This window comes from Orcinus orca, chromosome 14 (assembly GCF_937001465.1).
Source record: "Orcinus orca chromosome 14, mOrcOrc1.1, whole genome shotgun sequence".
Taxonomy (NCBI): Eukaryota; Metazoa; Chordata; class Mammalia; order Artiodactyla; family Delphinidae; genus Orcinus; species Orcinus orca.
In genome coordinates, this window is record NC_064572.1 from 73691771 (window position 1) to 73716642 (window position 24872).

At 46.2% G+C, this 24872-nt stretch overlaps 1 protein-coding gene across 33 annotated transcripts in view; it reads left to right on the forward strand.

Moving 5' to 3' along the window:
• TCF7L2 (transcription factor 7 like 2) overlaps positions 1-24557 on the forward strand; it is a 197851-nt gene extending 173294 nt beyond the window's left edge. For 5 of the 33 annotated variants that reach the window (XM_033420997.2, XM_033420998.2, XM_033421005.2 and 2 more), the window contains 9 exons: positions 1310-1412; positions 3411-3497; positions 8446-8586; positions 9147-9306; positions 9703-9810; positions 14819-14867; positions 15466-15516; positions 16836-16908; positions 22441-24557. In XM_033420997.2, coding sequence (XP_033276888.1) covers positions 1310-1412; positions 3411-3497; positions 8446-8586; positions 9147-9306; positions 9703-9810; positions 14819-14867; positions 15466-15516; positions 16836-16908; positions 22441-22846 — 1178 coding nt within the window. In that variant the 3' untranslated portion in view covers positions 22847-24557. Of the gene's footprint in view, positions 1-1309; positions 1413-3410; positions 3498-8445; positions 8587-9146; positions 9307-9702; positions 9811-14818; positions 14872-15465; positions 15517-16835; positions 16909-17526; positions 17601-22440 lie in introns of those variants that run through there. The other 28 variants (XM_033421000.2, XM_012531564.3, XM_004265827.3 and 25 more) reach the window with 18 other exon arrangements.
• The last annotated feature ends 315 nt before the right edge of the window (positions 24558-24872 follow it).

Genomic DNA, 24872 nt, shown 5'->3' on the forward strand with positions numbered 1-24872 from the left:
TCTGCGAATGTTCTTTCAAGTGTGCGAATGGCTTGGTGTAGGGTCCAAGCCCAGCTAATCTGTTTGGTTTTTGTAATAGAGAGAAAGCAATGTCTGCATGAGAATGTCACCCAGGGAGGCTTAATTTACAGATTAAAAGCTTCCTGAAAGAATTTTTTAAAAAATGAAATAGTTTTCATCCGCGAACACGCAGCTCATGCCCTTCGATACTGTTTTAATTCTGAGGAATTGTTCGTTTTGCTTCCCACGTGAGCTGCGTGGATCTGCTCCTCTGGGTCCAAATTGCTCCCAGCCCTCTTGATTTCTAAGGATTGATTGCAGGATGTGTTTCTGTGGAATTAATAAGCGTGCGGTGGCACAGGCCTTCAGAACTCACTCCTCAGCCCCCATGGTCCAGCAGTACCCAGTCAGCGGATGGGTTAACTCACACAGGCAACTTGGTCCTCTAGAAAACCAGGCTCTAGAACTGAGTGGACCAGGCCTCCAACATCTCCTGGTCTGTTCAGTTCAGATTCTGCCTTGGATAAGATGCCAAGGCATTGTGTGAGTGTCTCCTACAGCTCGTCTTCAAAGTGGAGTTGGACACATTTAAACAGAATTAACTTTTTTGAAAGAAGGCACGGGTAACCTTTCAAAAGCTGTAACTCAAAAAGTATATTAGAAACCAGAGGAGTAACTCATGTAGGTAAGTCATTAGAATTAAAAGGAAGGAGGGAAGGGACAAGTTGTAAGGACAAAGGGATTTAATATTACTTGATCCCCTACTATGTGCCAACCCTTTTAGATTTTTTTTTTTTTTTTTGCGGTACGCGGGCCCATCACTGTTGTGGCCTCTCGCGTTGTGGAGCACAGGCTCCGGACGCGCAGGCTCAGCAGCCATGGCTCACGGGCCCAGCCGCTCCGCGGCATGTGGGATCCTCCTGGACCGGGGCACAAACCCGTGTCCCCTGCATCGGCAGGCAGACTCTCAACCACTGCGCCACCAGGGAAGCCCTCTTTTTTTTTTTTTCAATTCAAATAATCATACCAATCACATAAGGCAGAAATACCCAAGCTGGCATTTTCTGAGTTTGTCTGCGTTTAGCCAGTGTAGGATCCATCTAGAGTGAGATAAACTTTTCAAGCTGCGGCAGAGGGATAATGAGATGAAACTTACCCACAAGTTCTTAGGATCAGAATTGTGAAAAGAACCTCATGCTAGGATTACCGAGGCAATGTCTCCCTTTATCCTTTACCTGTTCCCATCACCTGACAGTTTCTCTTTCCTTCTCTCCCTCTCTTGTACCTAAAATTCTGCTTCTTCTCTCAGGAATCCCACGGCCTCCGCACCCTCCAGATATATCTCCGTATTACCCGCTATCGCCCGGCGCTGTAGGACAAATCCCCCATCCGCTAGGATGGTTAGTACCACAGTAAGGAGTTCCATTTTTTAATTTCCTTTTTTGTTTCTCACATGGGCACATGCTTATTATTTATTCTGTGCATGTATGTTTGTGTTCGCAGAAGACAGAGTTGGGGAGGGAGGGCAGTGGGTGGGAGGTCATGGGGAAGTTGCTTGCTGAAGTGCCCTGTGGAAAAGCAGGCAAGTCAGTAGCCATTCAGGTGGATGATGTGAGAAAAAGGCTGTTGATACTTGGCGCTCTGAACCCATGGTCCCCAAAGGCCCTAGGTTCTTCTCTGTGAACAAAGGTACCCTTAAGGTCCTTTGGGAATTGCAGAAGACTCCGAGGGCTTCTCCCCTGTGAAGCTGATCATGGCTCTTCTGCTGATGGCAGCCCAAACTGGAGTCCTGTCATTGGATTGAGGCAGCAGGGGAGTGGGTACAGACACAGCCTAGTTTTGAAATCTGGGGGTGGGAGTGGGGGGTTATAACTCCACCCCCCATCCCAACCATCACTCCCAAGATTGACAACCACAGTGGAAATTTGTGTCTATTGAGAAGCTCCATGTTATTCAACCAGCATCTCTCTGAGAGTCTTTGCATGTGGAGTGCTTCATCTAATTTTGAGGGGAGCGGGCGGGGCAGCTGGAATCCTCACTCCAGCATGTGGGGCCTTCCTGTCAACCCTAGGTCCTGGCAGCGCCCAGATCATCAAACTGCCTTTTACAATTTGTCTTCCTGTCGCCCGGGCTTGCTTTTATAGTACCACCCGCTAACCTTGCTTAGTTAACTTTAAAAAATGTGTGTTTTAAAAATCACAGTAGAAAGGCCTTTAATGTCGTAAGAATTATGTGTGTGTGTGTTTGTACGCATGTGTGTAATATGTGTTTTATGGTGGTGCGCTTTTGTATATATATTTCTCCACGTTTATCGGTGATCTCTACTCTTTAAAAAACACAGGACAATTTGTTGAATCTTAACAGGAATAATTCCTGGTAAAACTCTCAAGTTTGGGTCTTGGGGAAGACATACTTTTATAGCCTTAAAGAAGATACAGTTTTGGAGGGGTTCACCTCCTCTCCCCCAGTTCTACCCTGATTTCTCTAGCTGAGCGTATTCTACACTTTAAAAACAAACAAACAACAAAAAAACCCATCTTGTATTATGCAGTAGCTGCACTAAATACCAGCCCTGGGCCGAGTTTCTGTTGATTTTTTGCTCCTCGGTCTTGTTAGGGAGGGTGGACGTGGATGGGAATGTGTGTCCTATTTCTTCTTCAGTGGGTGGGACCATGCCTCCCATAGTCCTCAGTCATCACTTGCCCCGTTCAGCTGATGGAGAGAGATTTGAAGGATAGATAAAAAGGAATAGCCAACTCAGACAACCCTCTGTCAGAAAAAGTTGTGTGTCTTTCATGAGGATGCTACTTTGCATGTTGCTGTATTTTTTAATTATTGTAATGAGGTGTGATTGTCTATTGGTTACCCACAATTCTTCTTGGGGACTCTCCCCCCGGTAACTCTTGTCAACACTTGTTAATTTGACAAAAGGCTACAAATTAAGCTCTGTTAATTTAATGTTTTCTCACCGAGATCTAAATACTGAAAGAGGCCCAAAGCGCAACTGAAGTCCTTTGATTCACTGTACTTTATTTTGGTATAAATTTACATTCATTATTGTTTTCCTTTGGATGTGTAGCCCTCAATTAGTGTGATGGCTCCATTAAAGCAAGCGAGACTTCGCCTTTAATTATTACAACAAAACACCTAGTTTCAGCTTGGGGAGAGGGTCTCTATTGACATAAGCAAAGGTTATAAAATTTAATTAGCCATTCCTATCAGATTTATGGTATTCAAATTGTTCTGTGTTTCTTCCCTTTGATCCTTCCTGTACAATCCCCAAGATTTTTGTTCTGAGAAAATGAGAATAAAGCTTACTGTGCAGAGAGAACTTTTCCTTTTTTCTTCTTTTCCTTTTCCCCACCTCCGCCCCTGTTTGCATGCTCTCACTGTGTACCCCCTCTTTGTAGGCAAGGTCAGCCAGTGTACCCCATCACGACAGGAGGATTCCGTCACCCCTACCCCACAGCTCTGACTGTCAACGCTTCCATGTCCAGGTGAGTTCCAAGAAAGAGGGCGTTCAACCAAGGCCATGGGTCACTTCTCAGAAAGTTCTCTAGATGCTCCCAGACCATCCAGGGACTGCTGCTACATGTAGTTCTAAGGGTATAAATAAGACCCACAGTGCGTTAGGCTTTCCTCCTAGAAAATACTGAAAAATTGCCCTGAACTTCCCAGGTAGATGATGGCAGAATTTCAAGGTTGAATTTCTGAGTCAATATATTTCCAAAAAAAAAAAAAAAAAAAAAAAAAAAAGGAAAACTTAAGAAGGCAGGAAGAAGTAATTAGAACGTGTAGAGCTTTTTAAAGTGTTACTTCTCTGTTGCCCTAAACCAGGTAAGAAAGGAAAGGGTTCAGGTAAGTTTATTATTATACAAAGAAGAATTGGAGGAAAGGTTATCAGTCTTTTCAAAGCTCCGGACTCTTAAGCATAATAAGAAAGGACACCCCTACTCCCCCGCCAACCCAAACACACCTCTCTCTGAAGTAGCAGTGTCCAGTAGAAATAGGAGGTGAGCCTTATATATAGGGAATATACATAGGGAATTTTAAGTTTTCTAGTAGCCACATTCTTTAAAAGGAGGGAAACAAAAAAAACCCAGACAATTATTTTTCATGATATATTTTATTCAACCTAATAGAGTCAAAATATTATTCATTCTGACGTGCTATCACTGTAAAGCAACTAGTAATGAGGTTTTACCTTTTTTGTACTTAGTTTTTTGAAATCTGATGTGTATTTCACGCGTCCACCATATTTCAGTTGGGCCTGGACACAGTTCAGGTGCTTAGTAAGCCACATGCGGCTGGTGGGGACCACGTTGGCCTGTGTAGCTCTAATAGGTTTTTGAAAGTTAAAAAGTCATATGTGTGTGTACATTCACATATCTTTCAGCATATAAATGTATATATAATACATACACACATACACCTGCATACGTGTACCTAGATCTTTCTAATCCCCATGTTCTCCTTTTCCCCCTTCTAATTAATTCTGACTAATTTTTCAGCAACTGCTAGTTTATTTACAAACTGGTTGGCAGCAGTATGTTTAAGTAGTCGCTAATTGCTCCTAATGATAGTTTTATTTTCTGCTCATCTGATTTTCAGTCAAGTTAATTAAATCGGCGGAGGTTTAGACTTTCCCGATGGGCTGCAACAACTAATCCGTTTTGAGGATGGTACCTAATTAAATCAGCATGAACATGGCAGAGATGCCATCCCCCAAGCTCTTCCCCCAATCTCTGTAGCCAGCATGAGGACCCAAGACCAGAGGCAGGGTGGGAAAGGCAGGCCAAGATGCCTCTTTTCCTACTCACAAAACAGTGATTTTGGTGGAGGAAAGAGTAAGAACCACAGTCGTTAAGAAACACCAACTGTAGCATCTCTAACGTTTGTAATTATGCCATGGGTATCATGGAGCTAATAAGATCCGTGTCCCATATGTGATAGATCATCTCAATTTCTAAATCCACACCAGTATCGGTTAGGCGGGAAAATGCTTGTGGGTCCTCTTCTCCAGTGAGAAGAGGAAGGTTATCCTCATTAAATAATGTCATCACAGCCTCGCAAAGCCTGGGAACGAATAGGGAGCCTCCCAGGAGGAGAGCTGCTTCTGAGCACCTTGTAATCCACAGCTCACCCTCCTCCGAAGCAGCATGCATGGAACGCATTGTTTTTCGTGTTTGTTCCTTCGGTGGGTTCCAGAGGTTAAAAGCGGTGTGGTAATCGTAGGATAGGGATTGAGGTTAAGCTCATCGATTGAATTATCATTAGGAGGTTAGCCAATGATTTCGAGGTGAGCATGGGGTGGAGGGAAGAAAGGGAACGGTGGGAGGGAAGTTTAGGGGGCTCGAGGTGCAGGGGGGAGGCGGCCGATTCCCCAGGTAGGCCTTATGAAAGGTAGCTAGTTAAAAAGAGTATACAGCAAATTAAATACATTATTGTGGTAATGGGGCGACAGAAGTATGGGTCTATTATACTTATGGCAGTTATAGGGAATGTAGGCAGCTTGCCCTGTTCCACAACACCCTTTGATATTCATTCTCTTCAGCAGCGGGGCCAGGGCTTCTCAGAATTAAGTGATGGGTCATTATACTTTAAACACCATGGAGAAGCCTAGATTGGCAATTAAACAGCTCTTGCTGACACTCACTTGTGCCACCCTGTGACCCCCTTTAGATTGAGATGTTGGAGCTCCGGGCCCTCAGCCTGCTAAATTGGCGCAAGGCTCTTCTCCTGACGAGAGCGGCTCTGAAATCCGCCGGCTTCAAAGAGAGAGAGATCATGTATAAACCATAATGTGGGTGCACCGTGGCTCACAAAAAATAAGGCAGGAAGAGATGAAATGGTACAAGTGCAAGGGGGGAAATGAGAGAATAATGGCGAAGCTAATGCAGCTCAAAGCAGGCTTGTTGCACAGGAAAATGCAGCCCACCGCCCGTGCATGAAATCAAGGCCTGCAGATGGTATCCAGTTGACAGAAACGTGTCAGCAGTGAAGGAAAGTGAGAGCGAGGAAGGCAGAAGCCCCTGAGACAGCCAGAAACAAAAGTTAGTTGTCCTTAAGAAGTTAAGGTTCATCATTATATCCTGGCTTGGAGCCATGAAAGCAGATGGGGGGATATAATGAGTGGCTTGGAATTTGTAGGGTGTTTATTGCATTGCATGAGATAGTTGTCTGCAGAAAGGAATTTCTTACGCGAAGGTATGCGTATAGCCCCCCCACACACACACACTTATAACACACATACATCTCTTCCTCTGCTATACATTTCTCAGGTATAGGAATATGTATGTAGGTATGTGAACTTCCAAGTGTTTGGTCTTCATGGCTACACCGGAAATCTTTCCCCACCCCAGAATGTACTCAAACTGTGGTGTCTCCCTGTGGTGTTTGGTGTACACACACACACACACACACACACACAGTGTTTTTATCCCCCCCCCCCCCCCCCACCGTACACATATTCTCATTCAGCAGGAAGGGAACATATGTATCTGAGGAATGTCAAGCCTTTAAAGTTCACAGCAAAAGCTGCTGCTCCACCCACCGCTTCACCCAAGGGCTTCGAAGAACACATGTTCTTAACTTATGTTTTCTCAGAGGCCTTCAGGCTCTGGGAAGGAACAGGGTGTAACTTGGGAACCCAAGTGCCTCCCAAGGCTTTACTTTTCATTTTTTGGGGGCGTGGGATTGGAAGTTCTTTTTTTTTCTTTCTCTTATTTTCTCGCTCTTTCTCAGGGTTTTTCTTTTCTTTTTCTTGACACCCTAAAAGAACTCGCATGGTTCTTATGAAAAAATCACGCCATTGTTACCAAACTTTGATACTGACTTACACTGGGAAAGGCAGCCATGGGAGAGGGGCCACATCAGGGTAGAAATTCTGAGTCAAATGTCCAGTCTGCTTCTGGGCCCCCTTCAAAAATCTGCATGATTCATTGATATTTTCTCTGTTGATCGATGCAGAGTCAGTTAGGACTTTAATTTTTCATAATTTTTCAAATGAACATTTGCTGCATTCTTTTGGTAAAATGGAAGCTACTTTCATTTCCAGTCCATACATGAAAAGAACCTTGTAGATAAGTACAGGATCCTTGTGAAATAACTGTCACAGCAAAGTCTCATTAGCACCTCAGTGCCCAGCAGAATTAGCTTCCTGAAGAACAGGTGCTCATTCCCTGGGGGGGTACATGGGGTTGTTGCGGTTTGGATTTATTCTGAAAGCAACAGTTGCTTCATCTGGGATCCCCCCTTCACCTGAACTTGAGTGATCTCGCGTGATCTTGCCAGGGCGGAACCTGGGGGCCTCCGTTCTGTTTTCTTTGGGGGAATCTCCCCTTGTAGTCCCTCACCCCACTTTTCTCTACAGTAGTATTCGTTCCTTTAAGAGGATGGTTCTTCTAACCCAGAACAAATCATGGTGACTCTAAGCATATCAGAAAATGCGAGAGCTGTTTGTCGGATCCTGTTGTCAGTTTGCAGATGGACCCGGAGCATTTTAAAATTAGCTCTGTACGTCCTGGCTAGTTTGCATGGTTGAGAAATGCCAATTCACGGCCTGAACTGTGTCTGAAACAACTTTCCTAAGAATAAACAGTATTAGAGGAAAAAACACAAACTTCTCTTTTCTTTGTTAACAATTCTGATCATCATTTATAAGGCCTTTCAATGCATAGGCAGTGTTTTAAGTAAAAGTAATTTAGGAACCCTAGAATTTTCGAGTGGGAAAGGATGTACAGATCAGAATTCAAAGCTTTGTTTGTGGGTGTGTGTGTAAAATACTGCTTTGAGTCATCTTTGATACAAACTTATTTAAAACGTCCGTGGCCTATGTTGAGAACCAGATAGGAACTATTTGGATGTCCCCCATCTTTCTGCCTCATTCTCTCCCATTCCTGTCAAAGTGATGGGGGGCACAGCGGCAAAAGAGAAATAAAAATATGACTGCACTCCCATCAACAGAATGAGGCCTAATGAGGCCTAGGCAGCATTGTCAAAAAATGTGTGTATATTTCAACCGCATTAATATTTTATTTAGCTGTCTATATGCAACAAAAAGATTTCACCTTTTATTCTAGTGCTGATTAGGACTTAGGAAATAGTCTTCTTAGATGTCACTAATAATGTCCCCCCAAACCTGTGATCTCCAGCAGGTAGTCCAAGCCTACTTTTCCACCCAAGTGTATGGGCTGAACTTGTCTTTTGCTAGAGATGTTAAAAATCGTAATGTCTCATGTCAGTAGCAATAATGAAGGGGGAGATTGGCTTTAATGACATTATAAGAATCATTATGTTTAATTTATTGCTAATTAATGATGACAGGTTTCATATGCCTTGAGTTGCTTTTATGTGAGTGTTACGTGCTGTTTCTTTTTCTTTTTTTTAAATTGTGTGTACACATCCCTCCCCATTCATTCATTTTGATTCTGACAATTTACACAGCTTTCTGTCTTCTAGGTTCCCTCCCCATATGGTCCCACCACATCATACTCTACACACGACCGGCATTCCCCACCCGGCCATAGTCACGCCGACAGTCAAACAGGAATCTTCCCAGAGTGACGTCGGCTCACTCCACAGCGCGTAAGTGTCCTCCTTCCGATCAGTTTCTCTTTTGCTGCGTGTTTAGCCGGTGGCTCCTGGGTGGTGGCGCTCTGTCCAAGGTTGGCTGCGCTGGTGTGACTCCAGGAAGCACCCAGCTTTACAAAGAGGGAGACATGCACCACGCGGGGCTTCACGGCTGGCGCCCACTGTGGGGGAGAGAACACAACTCTTTCTTTGTGTCCTCGGACGGACTGGGATTTGCAACCACTTCCCCGTCCCTGACCCCTCTGTGTCCTGCGAGCATGAGAGACACCAGCTGAGATGGAAACGGCCCCAGTGTGCTTTCCCCTCCAGCTTGGGACGGTTGTATATTTGTGAGCCTTGAGGAAGTGATAACAAAATCTCTCACCCCTCCACCCCCCTCCCCAACCTGTTTTTGTGCCATTTTCCAGGATGGAGAAGACCCAAAGTGGGAGTGCGCTTCTCCTTCCAAACTGCTAGAGTGTTGAGGCGGCGAGGAGGTGGGCTTTCTACTGCGGAGGAAGCCGAACCTTGCAATTGTTTATTGGGTGGTGTCTGTCGCTTTTGTCTCCATCCAGAAAGCATCAGGACTCCAAAAAGGAAGAAGAAAAGAAGAAGCCCCACATAAAGAAACCTCTTAACGCGTTCATGTTGTATATGAAGGAAATGAGAGCGAAGGTTGTAGCCGAGTGCACGTTGAAAGAAAGTGCAGCCATCAACCAGATCCTGGGCCGAAGGGTAGGCGGCCCCCCCGCTGGGAGAAGAGGGCAGAACAGGACACGCTGGGTGGGCTGGCACACGTCCCTGTCCCCGCTGCTTTGGAGGGTCCTTTCCCTTTAGCCACTCTGAGCCCTTCCATGGCCAGCGTGGAGCTGGGACCAGCAGCCCCGCACTCAAGTGAGGTTCGGAACGGCCACAGCCTGGTCTTCCCCACCTGCAGAGAGAGCGAGACTAGAACAACATAGGCAGAAAGTCAGGTTCCGGCTGAGCCCTCCTGTTAGTGCCGGGCCCCTGCAGACTGTCGGCACCTGCAGATGATAGCGTTTCCGCTGGAGGCGCTCTCCATGCCCCAGCCACAGTGTGGTTTGTGACGATTCTGCATCTCTCTCTCTCCCCCCACTGTGTCCCCTCCAGTGGCACGCACTGTCCAGAGAAGAGCAAGCGAAATACTACGAGCTGGCCCGGAAGGAGCGACAGCTTCACATGCAGCTGTACCCCGGCTGGTCCGCACGGGATAACTATGTAGGTGGTTGCTTTTTCTCAGGACTAGAGTCTGTAGAGATGTGTTGGTTGTCCATCTGGACAAAGGGAACACAACCTGCCAACACAAGTCAGGCCTCAGTTACCATGCAGTCTGCCCAGTCCCGGGACCATTAGCATCTTACCCGAGCACCAGATTGGAGGATTTTGTCTGGCTTCCTGTAGGGCTCCCATCAGCATGGGATAGTTCTTCAAGGAAGAGGGATGAGGCTCGTGTTCTAATATTCCAGCTCAGGGGACCCGTGGGGTCAGTTTAGGGCTGTTCACACCTTCTTGCCCATGTCTTTGAAGAGACGTGGCTCCAGGTATACACCCAGTGAGGCTTGTGTGCTTCTCAGCAGTGAGGGTGGCCTTGCAGAGACGACCAGGGGGTAGGGGTCGAGGGAGAGCGTTTACTTCCTCACAGCTGTGTTAGCAGGGCCTTCACCCTTCAGAGGGAAAAATGAAACAGTTGCCTTAGGCTGTGGTACAGTAGAAGTTGGAAGCCTAGTTCATCCTGAGAGGGGCATGATGGGAATATCCCTGAAAGTAGCCAGTAGAAGTCATCCTTTGGCGGGATGGATGAAGTGACTCAGGGCCCAACAGGGTAGGGAGAAAGTGTGTGTGTTGTGCGATGTGTGTGTTCCTGGGCTCTCTTTGTTGGCTGCAGCATTTGCCTAATTTCCTCCCGTGAGTTTTAGAAAACACTGTAGGGTTGTTGTCTTTACTAATCACAGTGATAGCGACACTCAGGGTTCTTCTCTTCCCGTAAACTGGCTCTCGTCTGTTCTTTCTTATTTTGTATTTTGCCCAGGAGCTCAAGTTCTGGGCCAGCTCTCCTCGCTAAATGGATGAAATGTCTCTTATTTTGCCTCATACTTTATTACATGGCATTTGGTTTCATGAAGTGATTTTTACCATCCGCTCTTTGGGGAAAAACAAAACCTGTCTTAACGCCGGTAGCAGCCTTCTCCTCCCAGTTCTTTCTTGTCAGTGGCACAGAGCCGTGGGTGATTCTTCTGCCCATCAGTGCTCCCTGACCTAGCTCTCCCCTGGCCGTCATCCGTGGTGAGGAAACTCTCTGTGTATGTGGCTTGAGATCCATTCATTTATCGCTGATTGTGAACTTACTGTGCACACAGGGTGTGGAGATTCAGAGTTAAATCAGAACTCTCTCAGAACTTACCAGCCATCAGGAAGTCACAGACATCTGCGTGGATATGTGGGTCCTGAGTGAGGGCTGTCTTCTGCTTGCTCTGAGTAACAGTTTTCATCACTTTTCATAGTCTCGTCCCTATAAACACACGCTCGCTTCTCTGCTCTTTGCCACGTGGGTGGGGGAGGACCGAGACGCCCGTGTCTCCCTCACTGCTGCCAGCCATATCCCCGTAGGTCCCATGCCTTTAGCTGGCAGCGCTAGACTGTATTCCTCCCGGGAGTTGAAACAGGAATTAGTGCTGGTACCTCTCAGTGGCACGTTTGCTCTGCTCAGAGCCCTTGTCACTCACAGATGGTCAGGCACAGGGTCTTAACTGCTTGGGACCTTTCCATTTGTCCTCAGCATGTGTGCAGTGGGGAAGCCTTTCTTCTGGAGCTGAAAGGAAGAGGATAAGAAAGTTAATGCTCTCCCACAGCCTTGCTGCTTGCCCTCACCTGACCTCGAGGTGGAGATTGCCCGCAGCAGGCAGGCTCTGCAGCCTCCACATACACAGCCATCTCATTTCAGGACAGCTTGCTTTCCTGGTTTCGGGTCAGAAGTTCTTAGAGTTCATCTCCAGCTTCTCCCTGCTACAGACCCAATTCTTTGAGTAATCTAGAATGGTACCACAGAGAGGAATTCAGCTACACTATAGGTATCTTATCCCCAGTAGACATTTTGGGTCATAGTAGGGCCTTCACGTACAGCTGTGCAGGGCGTGCACTGCACAACTTTAGAGTGTGCCATTTATACTGTGGTCCATGTGTGTGGTGCCTCCTGGAGTTGTGCTGGGTGAAACCTCCACAAAGGCACAAAGCTGACTTTGTGAGAGCTTCGAAAGAATGCTGCCATGGACTTCCCTGGAGTCAGACAAGGTATTGCCCAAGGTTTTTTGTGAAGTGCTTTCTAGGTTTCAGAAGATTCACGAGACGCTTGAAATGACTTTAGCTCAGTTTTACATTTGGATAAGGTTTGGTATAATAGGGGAACCCCTGAAAAGACTTAGAGGTTGATCTGGATTTGGGGCTCTAGGAGCTTTACCTCTTGTAAGGGGTACTGTCAGATTCCTTTATCAGTGGTTCGTTACACATGAGTTTGAACACACACAGCCCTCCTTTCCTCCCTCCCTCCCTCTCCTTCCTTTCTTCCCCCTCCTTCCCTCCCTCCCTCCTCCCCTCCCCCAGGAAATGGTCTGTGGAACAAGAATTAGAGTTAAACTGTTTATAGATTTGATTGTGGTGGGAACTTGTTAGTATTCTTTTTAAACTGACTTGAAATAGAAGTTTCTATAAATTACTTTGGGTACTGTAAAGTTCACAAGGTTCTTGTAGAAAAACTTTTCTCAGCTAATCACCTTATCCCTCTTTCACGTTCCTGCTTTTCCAGCCCAGTGGTGACAGAAGCCTTTATACACTATTTTAGCAAAATAGAGTTGAGTAAAACAGTCACATTTGGGTTGTTGGACTAGGTACGTTCTGGAACACAAGAAGAAACATTTTGGTCCCATGGTGATATCTAACCCGTGGCCTTGTAATAGAAGTTATTGCCTTTCTAGCTCTTCTCCGTAAGGTTAACGAGCTAAATCCCAGGCCATTTGCATATCTTGAGCCCCGAGATAATGGGATGGACGCTTCCCTTGAAATGCATCTCCCACTTCACTACTTAGTGTTTATTTCTTCATGTCCTCTTCCGATTAAAACACAGTCCCGGGCTTCCCTGGTGGCGCAGTGGTTGAGAGTCTGCCTGCCGATGCAGGGGACACGGGTTCGTGTCCCGGTCTGGGAAGATCCCACATGCTGCGGAGCGGCTGGGCCCATAAGCCATGGCCGCTGAGCCTGTGCGTCTGGAGCCTGCGCTCCTCAACGGGAGAGGCCACAGCAGTGAGAGGCCCGTGTACCGCAAAAAAAAAAAACACAGTCCCTGTCCTCTAGAAGCCTTTAGTCTAGATGATCATTTCCTCAGCCATGAACATCTTAGTTATGTATCCTAAACAGACAGCTTCCCAGGGGTAGCGGATATTTTCACCTGCCTTTCAGAACATATTGCAGGAGATTGGAGATGGGTGAGGCCTGTATTACAGATGCCCGGGAGGCCCTTGGCTCCCTGGATGCTGACACCACCTGGAGCTGAACTGTTTCTGTGCCCCACTGGAGATTTTCTTTCAGGTTCCTAAATAAACTGAAACTAGACCCTCCTGCCTGTTCCAAGATGGCCAGGTGGTACTTTGCTCCTGACACGGGAGAGACACAGACATGAAGATGGGCCGCTGGGGTTCATGAGAAAGCACGCGAACTCCTTTTCTTTTTTTTAACTGGATGCCAAGGAACATGAAATGTTTCCGATGGAAACACTGAACTGAAGGCCCGTAGAGATTTCCCAAGAGGCGCAGGCCCCCAGATCTGAGAGGCTTTCTCTAGAACCGTTGGTTCTCAGCCCTCAGCTGGATCTGAAGCTCAGTGGCATCTCTGCCTTGGGGTTCTCCTTACAGGGCCTTATGGGTTCTCGAGTTTTCTACCAGTGGCGGTTCTTGTCTCTTCTTGAGTTGACGTCAACATACCCTGAGAACTTTTAGGCAAAGGTTAATATTTAGATATTCTGAAACAAATAGATGTCAGACCACCAGTTCCTTTTGTTTGTGACGCTTCGTATATACCAGGCAGCTAATTCCTACGGATGGGACTGGAGCTAACGGGGTGAGGGAGAACTAGTTTCAGATCTGGAAGGGGGCGGTTACCTCTACAGAGTTCTTCCCTACTCCCATGCCAAATCCACAGACGGGAACAGACCGCCAAGATATCAGGGAGGGTCAGATTGGAGAATGTGAATCACTCCATGCAGCGTATCACCCGTAATCATTGAGAGCCTTCCTCGGAGGGCAAGGCAGTAAATAGGCAGGCAGTGTAGCCTAGCGGGTAAGGGCTGTGGAGCCAAGATCGCCCGGGTTCCCATCGTGTGGCCCCCTCATCCGGTAGCTCTGTCATCTCAGCAGAGTGCATGCACTCCTCTGTGCCCCAGTGTCCTTATCTGTAAAATTGGAACGATGATCACACCTGGTGTATAGGATTGTGTGAGGATAAATGAGTCACTAGGAATAGCACACTTAGAATCATGTCTGGCACATAGTATGTGATCAGTAAATGGGAGCTGTTATTACTAAGAGTATTATAGTCGTTACATAAGTGGAAAATGGCGAGTGCTGGATGTTCCCCTTTATGGGTGTCCACTCGGCAGTTTGAAAAGCAGCTCAGATGGTTTCTGGCTCTGTTTCACCTCTTTTCTCCCCTTCCGTCGTTAAAACCAAGGCCCACGCTACAGTGCCAAGAAAATCCCGTACTGAGGCTTTTATGTTTTGATTCCGAACGAGGACCATTTGGCCTTAAGAAGAGATTTGCGTGAGGCAAGGAGGCTCTCACAGCCATCTCAGTGTCGTTCATTTGTCCCCAGGCTCTTGGGCCACTTCCGCCCTGTTTCTCCACACCTCCCCGAAGCTTCGCCATCCAGTTCTCCCCTCCCCTTTTATGGATACTCGGGGTCAGGTCTGAGGATGGACATAGACGTATCGGGAAAGAGGTCTTTCCTCTCTGCCCCGCTGATCCCTTCTCTTCTGCTGGGCGCGCGTTCCTTCAGCTGGAGCACAGTTGAAGGGCGCTTGGATTAAAGGGGGGTGGGGGGTGGGAAAACACTCAGGAGCCGGTGCGGATGGAGGTGGCAGCCAGTGCCTCTCCTCCTGCCTCCCTTCCAGGTGAGCCCAGGCGCCCTCCTCCCATCTGCTTCCTGAAATAATTCCCTGTGTTTCATCTGTTCATCATCTAGGGGAAGAAGAAGAAGAGGAAAAGGGACAAGCAGCCCGGGGAGACCAATGGTAAGTTTGAATAAGCAGGATGGAGAAAGGGAGTGGTACTCTGAGGACCACTCTTTTATGTCAGGCTTCTATCTGGGGGAGGCAGGAGAAATTCAAGGCCAGGACATTGTTGCGGGGGTGGGGGGGACCCGTCTTAGCCAGCCTTTTTGTTTATGCATTTTAATTAATTGCTTCATGACTGCCCTTTTAAAGCTAGTAACATTCATTGTTGCATGAAAAGCACATTGTTAAGTCTAGTGGAATGTGTGTTTAAAATAACTGCAGAGCCTGTAAGTGGAGAGCGGTAGGCATGCCTAGGCGGGGATTTATACACTCTGCTTATTCTGTATGTGTCTGAGTAGGGAGAAGGAGGGGGCTAGGGGAGCAGAAGGGGTGTGTGCGAGTGTTTGATATTAACTGGGCCGTTCCTGAATGTTCTGATGCATGCCTTTACAGTGGTCAATTGCACCCAATTTAAATTAAGGAGGTTTGTCATTCTCTAGAAGAAATTAGAAATACTGCATAGGCAATCTCAGAGGTCCCTTCGAGAAGGCCAGGCTTTTACAAACAACGACAAAAACATTTTGAAGGCTTTGTATAATTTGTTCTTTTTTTTCAGAACACAGCGAATGTTTCCTAAATCCTTGCCTTTCACTTCCTCCGATTACAGGTGCTAATGTCATTTTGAGTCATTAAAATAGTTGATAAACTGTTTTTTTAATTTTTCTTGCCATTATAGTTTTATTAACATGAAACACGTATGACCTTTGAACATTCTTTAAAATGACCATCTACACGGTTTCGTATGTTTCAGTAGATTTTTTTTTCAGTTGCTTTTGTTGTTTTTTTGAATTTAATTTAACTTCTGCTTTGTTTATTTATTTTTCCCGTAACAGTTGTTTAAGCCATGATGACAGTGATTTAGAGTTGAACTAACTGTGCAAATTGAATATGCAGTATTTCTTTAAAAGAGACTGGTAAAAAAAAAACAAAAAAAACAGAAACCAACAACAACAACAAAATGGAAGGAATTCAGTAATAAACCTCCTTAATCTAATGGCATTTTTTCATCGCTCCCACTAAGTTTTCTCACGCAAGCATGCATCCGCAGTATGATTATTTTTTCCTTTGCTTTTTTTTATTTTAGTTTTCTTTCCTTCCTTTTTTCTTTTCTGCTCATAACTTGCAAATCCACTAGCATTTCACTGACTGTACCTGCTTAAATGCTGCTGTGAGCTTCCAACTAACTCTTAACAGCTCATTCACACAGCCTGTTGACCTTTATCTGTTCCTCTCTTAATATTAATGAAAATAGATTTACAAAAAGAAAATACGAACATTCCAAAAGCTGCAATATCCCAGTACCACAACCCCTTTCTTTCTTTATTTCTTTCTGTTTTGTTTCGTTTTGTTCTGTTTTTATTTGTAGTTTTTTTTTTCTTTTTTAAACTGTTGTACTCTGAGAAGAAAAAAGCATGTGACAAACTTAATTCCCTCCTTTGCTTTATTTTCTTCTTTAAGAAAAACAAATTGAGAGAGAGAGAGAAAAAAACAAAAAGCAGAACCAAAAGAGGAAAAACATTTAAAACTTAGTTCTTCAGTATCTAACTTCCCTTTATCAGTTCAAACCAAATCGGAGAGACAGTCCTTAAAGAAGGGATACTGCAGCTTTATTTGCAACAGCTAATTTCACAAGTTGAATAAGAATGTGATTTTTTTACCTTTTTTTTTTAATTAAAGAAAGTTAAAAACGAAAGTCAATATTATGTAATTAGTAACCAGGTCATTGATTTATTCCCTTTTTTATTTTTATTTTTTTCTTATTTGTATCTTTCTCTTCCCCCTCCTCTCTCCTTCCCTCTCTCTCCCTCCCTCCCTCCCTCTCTCTCTCTCTCTCTCTCTCTCTCTTCCTCTTCTCTCCTCTCCCTCTCCCTCTCCCTCTCTCCCACGTCCTCCTCTTCCGCTCGCTTCTCTCTTGAACTCATTCAGACCTGAGCGCTCCTAAGAAATGCCGAGCGCGCTTTGGCCTTGATCAACAGAATAACTGGTGCGGCCCTTGCAGGTGTGTATAGATTTCCCAGATTCGCTGTGCTGGTTTGCAGCTGGTCTATTTGGTCCTTTCCCCCCTTCTCTGGCCTGTTGCTTTGTAGCTCTGTGTGTGGATCTTAGGAGACAGGAGGGCGCGGGACACTGCTCTGTGAGGGACGTGCTTGTCCTCCTCGCTGCTGCTAGCCAAAATGCCACTGTAAAACAGCATCATTCGTGCCTCCTCGGGTCAGCGACAGCAAACCCCAGCGCGCCCCCTCCCAGGGAATGTTGCCTGCCAGCCCCTTCCTCCCGACAGCCCAGGATGGGGGCTCAGTGACATCCATCGTAAGCCTGGCCTAGGTAGAAGCAAATAACGTCACCTTTTCCCCTCCTCTTCTCTCTCTGTTTTTATTTTTTCCTTGTTGTTTTTTGGTTTCTGGTTGTTGTTTTTTTCTTTGTGTTTTATCGTTTTATTTTATTTTTTTTCTTTTGATGCATAGAAGTCCTTTCCTTTCATGTCCTTGGTGAGGGAAGACAGTCAAATAGAACCGAGGTGATATCGAAGACAAGTCAGCTGTAGCTGAGATTTCACATCCAACTGAGCACGACCCACCATTGTGTTGTATTTTTTGTGTTTACCTTATGCTAACAGATGCAAATACTCCAAAGAAGTGTCGGGCACTGTTCGGGCTTGACCGACAGACTTTATGGTGCAAACCGTGCAGGTATATTCCCTACTGCGAGGCCTTTGGGAAAAATCAAAGCATTCTGTCCTTCTGGTACCTTAGTGTGTCAATATATTTTGACCTCATTCCTGTCTACTTCCCCGCTGGTATCAATGACTAATGATCCTCATTCTTCAAAATTGCCTTGCTAATTTTATGCCGTGTCCTCGCCCTACTTTTCTCTTTCTCTCTTTCTCCTGCTCTTACAAATAACATATCCCTGGTGGTAGGACCTAGACCACAGCCCTCACAGACCAGGACGGGCACTTACCCTTTTGCTTTGAAAGCCAGCATTCTGGAACTGGCCCGGCCCTGTCAGCGCTTCCGTGGCGTGTCTGCAGGACAGAGAGAGCGCCACCATGTCCCGAGGTTTCAATGAGCTCAAATTGGCAGCAGTAGCATTCCCATGCACTTGGAGTCCAGGCACTTGGAGAAGGGCTCTGGGGCAGGCTTTTTTTGGTTTCGTTTTGTTTTTTTGTTTGTTTTCTGTTTCAAAACCACGTCTCTGGACAGAGGAGCTTGGTTAGCTGACATTGTTTTACAGTGCTGAAAAGAAGCGTGGCATTGAACGGCATGCACCAGCTGCAGGGCTGCAAGCAGTGAGTCGTGCAGTCACGTACTGCAGTGCTGGTAGCCTGCAGAATGAAAAATATGTATCTATACATATATCTAGAGAGACAGACAGAGCACTGGTTCCAAAGTGAATCAGGAGAGCCCAAATTAAACGCCTGTGTTCCACCTGCAGGTTCCATCCAACCTGTAATTTCAGGGAAGGTGAAGGTGTAGGTACTTCCTTCTTGGTGGAGGGATACCAACTAGTTCCTGTCTCATTTCCTTTCCTTTAATGACCACCTTTGGTTAAATTTGTTGTTTCTTTGTTCTGATACAAGCAGTCTTTGAATTTGGAATATTATGATGGTAGGTATCTCAACACCCAAACACGCTCCCCTGTCTGTAGTGCCTCCCTTGTCACGTGTCCCTCTTCTCCACGCCCTGCCATGTGTTCCGTGTTTAGACGTTAGCTCAGATGTCCATTCCATTACGTGCATGCCCACCAGTCTCCTGTGTCTCTTCCCCTCCCCTGACGCCTGACGAGACATGGGCGAAGTGCTTCGCGTTGAGCAAGCGTTGAGGGGAGAGAGGGCCCGAGAGTCTGTCTTGACAGAGGCTGCCCTCCACAGGCGATCCTCATGCCCATTGATGGAGGACCGGGGGGCCTTGGGTGCATGTCCAGCAAGAGAGGGACCCCCCCCCCCATTCTATGAGTTGACCGTGCCCACGGAGGTGACAGGTGGCCTTGCCACGCAGTCCCGGGGTCTTGTCTGTGCAACAGAAAAGTTTCACGATGCAGTTGGTGGAGGGTGTTAGGCATTTCATTAGGGCTGGCCTGGAAGATGGGAACTCTGCCGACCCTATCTAGGCGGTGAATTTGTGTCAGATTTTTCTTTGCGCTGAGTGGGAAGTTAATTAGCTACGGAATCCTGCTCTGAGACGCCTGCCGCGGTGAAGGGTTAGCTGATTGCAATGCCCACTCCTAACGGAGGGTTTCTCACGCTCTGTAGAAACACATGGCCGACACCATCGTGCGCCCCTCGCAATGTGCTTTGTTGCCTGGTTTGTGTATTTTATTTTGTGGGAGGCGAGTGGTGGCTTACGAGTCCCTTTTTCTGCTTTGGAAGCAGGTAACTGCAAGTTAGACTTGGCACTTTGGGGTATGAAAGTTAATCATGACCAACATTGACCAGACAGACAGTCCTTTCTCACACCCAGCTGCACCTTGCTTAAAGCGGAGTGTGGAATCTTCCTCAGAAACGAGAATTTTCATGACATTTTCACAGAACAAAAACAAACCACCCCAAGCCTTCGGAGCTGCTTCATCAACATGGTTCTCTACAGTGCAGCTTGGGGGCGGGGCAGGGGGGCAGCTGTCAGTGTGGCAGCGCAGGTGCTCAGAGGTCCTTCCTCTCTCCTTAGCACCATCCTTCCTCTTTCCCGCCTCAGCGCCCTTAGACCTTCCGTGGTGGCCCTTCTTCCTCTGTTGGGGATATCGTTTCGTACTCTGAAAGCTTTAGCACATGCGTTTCTGCTCCTTTAAGTGCCTAATTCCAAAATAGGGTCAGGAAGAGCTCTTACTTTCCTTTCAGAGTGAATCCATAAGAAGCTAAAAATGGATTTTTAAGGGGCCACCCCTTGCTGGGAGAAGGAGCGTAGGTGGGGGAGGGTAAGAGAATGGGGTTTGTCCCTTTTTTCCTCAATGTTTCTTCTTGACTTTGCCAGGATCTAGCTTGATGCTAAATCAGTAAGTGCTTAAAAAAAAAGTTGCAAAACGAGGCATTTTCTGGCCTGTCCGAAATGGACGTGTTCCACTGCCGTCTGCTCCGCCACCTCTTAGAAGGAGCGGTCGCCCTGTCAACATAGTCTTCGTGTCCCGTGTTCAGATGCCCCCACTCATCCCCACGACCACGGAAACTTCCTATCATGAGGAGGGCAGGAGGGGGGAGGGGCGCACCAGAAACGCTCCTAGCCAATCAGGGCTCCTCACTCCCTGCGCAGGGTTTCTAATTTTATTTGACATTTGAGGACATTTTAACAAGATTCTGTTTTGAGCCCACCAAGTTGCTTTTCCCATCTTTTTCACTCTGCCCTAATATAGCATGGAACGCTGCTGGATGTCATTCCCTTGTTTCCTGTTATTTTTTTCCCCTCTTTCTCTCATTTGTCCCTGTCCTCTCTCCCATTTGTCCCTGTTGCTTTCTCAGTTTTGCTTATGCCCCCCACCCCACCCCCTTTCTTCTCCCGTTTTTAAAATGCATGGACATAGTTTTTTGAGCATGTTTTGATCTGCAGGCTAAGGTGGTTTAAAACTCTGAGAGGCTTAATTATTTGTCTTGAGTTTCTGGGACGGGAGCAGAACCCACAGTCTATTTCAGTCTATCCCAGAGGAGAAAAAGGAACCTTGTCAAATTGAAGGTGAAGGGGGGCGCTGCCCTTGCTTTCCTAGAGTTCCTTTGGACCCAGAGCAGGGATGGATAGACCCCGAGGCCACCAGTCCAGTGGGTCTTGGCCTCTGGGAGTCAGGAAGGGCTGAGCATGTGCCCTTTCACACACCCCCCCTCCTGCCATCTTGCGGAGTCCACAGCCCACGCACCGAGGGGCATCATCAGACAGCTCTGGGGCACAGAACCAAGGAGGAACTCATTACACCCACTTCCTTTCAAAGGCCAGTGACATCTGACAGTGGTTGCCTTCAACCAGGCAGCATCTTAGTTGCTTTCCCATGACCGGAAGCCAGCCGGCGCTTACAGACAGAGCGTTATCAGCTGTAGTTCTGACTGTATTCTCCTTAGATCAGCACATTCCCTGTATCTGCATTACTTTTATAGCACGTGTGGGGTTGATCGCCAGGATCACTCTTCCTACCAAATATTATCCCATCAAACTGGGATGAATAATAGGAGAAGCTTTGAGGTCACACGCTTAATGTCTTGAATGGATGTCCCCAACTTTAGATGATAAGCAAGAGAGGCTCTGAAATTCTCATTCCTATTTCTTACATAAACAGGAAATGGAGAGGGGAGATTCTCGTTTTGGTGCAGGGCAAAATTAGTCTTTCTGGTTTAAACCCTAATCCTGACGACCCCCATTCAACAAGGTCCATGCTGTGATTCCCTGGTACTTCTTCTTTGTCATCACTTCCTTGTGACAGGCTGTACCCTCCATTCACTGGCCCCGGCATGTGGACCAGGGCAGGATGCCCCTCCGTCCCATCCTCACTGTCTCTCCTTCTAGCCTTCTCACTATGGGGTGGGGGAGGGGAAGACCCCAAATCTTAAAAAAAAAAAAAATCAAGTTTGAATCATAATTTAATCCACAACCTGCAGGCCATACAACCAGTTATTCTCGTTCCTTTGGATCATTTTCTGTTTTTCTTATTCTTCCCCCTCCCCCACCTTTGTTTATCCTCTTCTACCTGTTTTTTGGTGGTTTTTTTGTTTTGGTTTTTTATTTTTTGTTTTTGTTTTCTTTTTGAGTTTATTTGGTTTTCTTTTCGTTCCCCCACCCCTCCCCCCCCAACCCCACCCCGATTCTGACCTCTCTTGATTTGGTGTGGTTCTTAACAGACAAGCCCAAAAACTCTCTGGGCGCCAGCAGCCTCTGGTGGTGGTGGTGGTGGTGGTGGTGGTGGTGATGGTGGTGGTGATGGTGGTAATGGTGGTGATGGTGACGGGTTAAAACCTTTAAGCCTCTTGCTAGCACTGCCTTCAGCTCTGTGGGCTCAACAGTCAGCATTTTGAGAGTTTCAGATTGATACGAGGCGCCTGGGGTGGGAGCTCTGTCTTTTTCTTTCTTACACACACACACTCACACTCACACTCACACACACTCCCATTGGCGGGGTAGGGATGGTAGTGGTGGAAATGGAGGAGGGTGGTTATGATGGGGAGTGAGGGCGTGTCTAAGCCAAAAGAGCAATAACAAACTTTTGAGTTCATCTCAGTTTGCACCTAGCCACCTTCTGGCAAATCTGTGCCGCCGTCTACAGGTGGTACCCTTTCGCTTGCTGGCTTATATTTGGGCACGGGTGGGGCGCTGGGTATTTAGTGGGGGCAGGGGAAGCAGGTAGGTAGGGAGTTCTGTGGTCTGACATGCTTGGTTTGCTGGAGCAGGCTTAGCTCAGTGAGCGCGGCACCCCAGCGTGACTGTAATCGTCCCCTGGCCGCTGGGCGTGCCTCCGCAGGGCATCCGCTAGGTGACGTCACCTCGGCTCTGAGCATTAGAGAACTCTCTCCCGCGGCATCTTTGCCCTTTATTCACAGATAACTCTCTTCCCCTGTTTCTAGGAGAAAAAAAAAGTGCGTTCGCTACATACAAGGTGAAGGCAGCTGCCTCAGTCCACCCTCTTCAGATGGAAGCTTACTAGACTCGCCTCCTTCCTCCCCCAACCTGCTAGGCTCCCCTCCCCAAGACGCCAAGTCACAGACTGAGCAGACCCAGCCTCTCTCGCTGTCCCTGAAGCCCGATCCCCTGGCCCACCTGCCCATGATGCCTCCGCCGCCCGCCCTTCTGCTTGCCGAGGCCGCCCACGGCAAGGCCCCCGCCCTCTGTGCCAACGGGGCCCTGGACCTGCCTCCCGCCATCCCTCCCTCATCCCTGGCGCAGCCGTCGACATCTTCCTTACATTCCCACGGCTCTCTGGCCGGGACGCAGCCGCAGCCGCTCTCCCTCGTCACCAAGTCTTTAGAATAGCTTTACCTTCCTCAGCTCCGGTTGCTCTTTTGTGGAGTGTTGCGTTCTGCTTTTCTTTATTTCCCGCGCCCCCTTCTGCCAGGTTTTTGTTTTGTCCTCTTTTCCGTTTGTGCCACGTGGCTACATTAGTTAATGTTTATCGAGTTCATTGGTCAATATTTGACCCATTCTTATTTCAATTTCTCCTTTTAAATATGTAGATGAGAGAAGAACCTCATGATTCTACCAAAATTTTTATCAACAGCTGTTTAAAGTCTTTGTAGCGTTTAAAAAATATATATATATACATAACTGTTATGTAGTTCGGATAGCTTAGTTTTAAAAGACTGATTAAAAAACAAAAAGGAAAAAAAAGAAGCAATTTTGAAGCAGCCCTCCAAAAGGAGTTGGTTCTGTATTATTTGTATTAAATACGAGCTTGCGAACCAATCATTTTCCATCTGGTTTTTAAACCATAAGGGCACAATGAATGCAGTGCCATTTACCTTTTTTTTTTTCCTGTGTGAAACAACTTTTATTGTGATGTTACTTGTTATTGTTTAAATGTACAGAAACAAAGGGTTAAAATGTGTTAATATACCTTGTTCCATGGTGTTGTTCTTTTGGGGGGAGGGGGATGCTATTCAACAATTAATGGAATCACAACGCTGTTGGACCAGTAGTATTTATTGCTTTAGAGGTTGCTTGTCAAACCTGTACGTTGTCCCTTTTAAAATATGTTTTCCTTTTTCTTGAAACTGTATAAAGTTTTTTTCCCCTTAGCATAAGCATCTTATATATAACAACTCATTTGTACAAGGTTTTTAAGTTTATATATAAAATGTGTATATATATATTTTTTGTTTCCCTTTTGGACTTTTTTTTTTTTTTTTGCCGTATGAAACCCAGATGCCGCCAAATGGACATTAATAGTTGCATTAAAGGATCAGTAGCATTAACAAAAGTTGCTTTAAAAGCCATTATGTAAAACAAGACTTGAAAATTAGTGAGGGAATTTTAGCGACGCTGTACGAGCAACAGTGGAAATTGTCCCGTTTCCCCTGTGAACTCGCAGGCGAGCGCCCTGCACCCTGAGGACATGGACTGACCGTGTGCAAAACTTTATGTGCCAAAATTCTCAGTGACTTTAGCTTTCTCTCTCTTTTTGATGCTGTAATTTTTGTTCATCATGTTTTGCTGTGATGTTACATAGGTAGATTTGTATGTAGTTTTAATGTCACCTATAACAAGATGTGTTTGGTAGCAGATTGTCCAGAAAGCATTTTAAATGAAGAGGTATAAACCCTTAAGGGCCAAAAATTCTGTATATTAGATTACTCTTAAAGGAAAAACCAGCTGCCGCTTTTATGTACACGTATGACATACAAGTAGGTAGCAAACTTTAAAAATAAAAAAAACCTAGGCATGTTGATGTTACAAAATGCTGTATAAAGCTGAAACCTGTTCATTCAGTGCCATTGTAGTTGACATGAAGCGATTGTAAAACTGTCTCCGATTTTTCTCTGGTTTATTAAAATGCTAACTATAACATTTTTTGTGAATACTTTGAATGTTTCCTAACAGTTGTGATGTTACTGTTCCGTTTTATGCTCTTATTCCAATTTCATTTTTAATGGTTTGGAAGCCATTTTTGTAATGAATAAATGTTCATGCTGTACAGTATCTGTAGCATGCCGTTCTGGATTAATAAAAGCAACTTAGTGCAGATAAAGGCTGGTCACTTGTTTCTGTAGTTTGGCTTTTATTTCTGGGGAAGCTGGATCCGCCTTAACCAAGAGAAACGTGTTCCAAGCTGGAACTTGAGACCCCGTGGTTGGTATGGGTGGTGGGTGGTGACTTGGATACCAGAAAGGGGCCTTGAACTCTTAGGAGGGGTTGCTTTCCACCTGCCCCCCGCCCCCATTCTTAATGTCCGTTTGCCACACTTTATGTACCTGGTTAGTTCATTTCTGAAAGCAAATATCACTCTTCTGGCTGTAAGACTGTCACTCGGCTGTATCTCAGTCGGCCCTCTCAGAGTATCAAG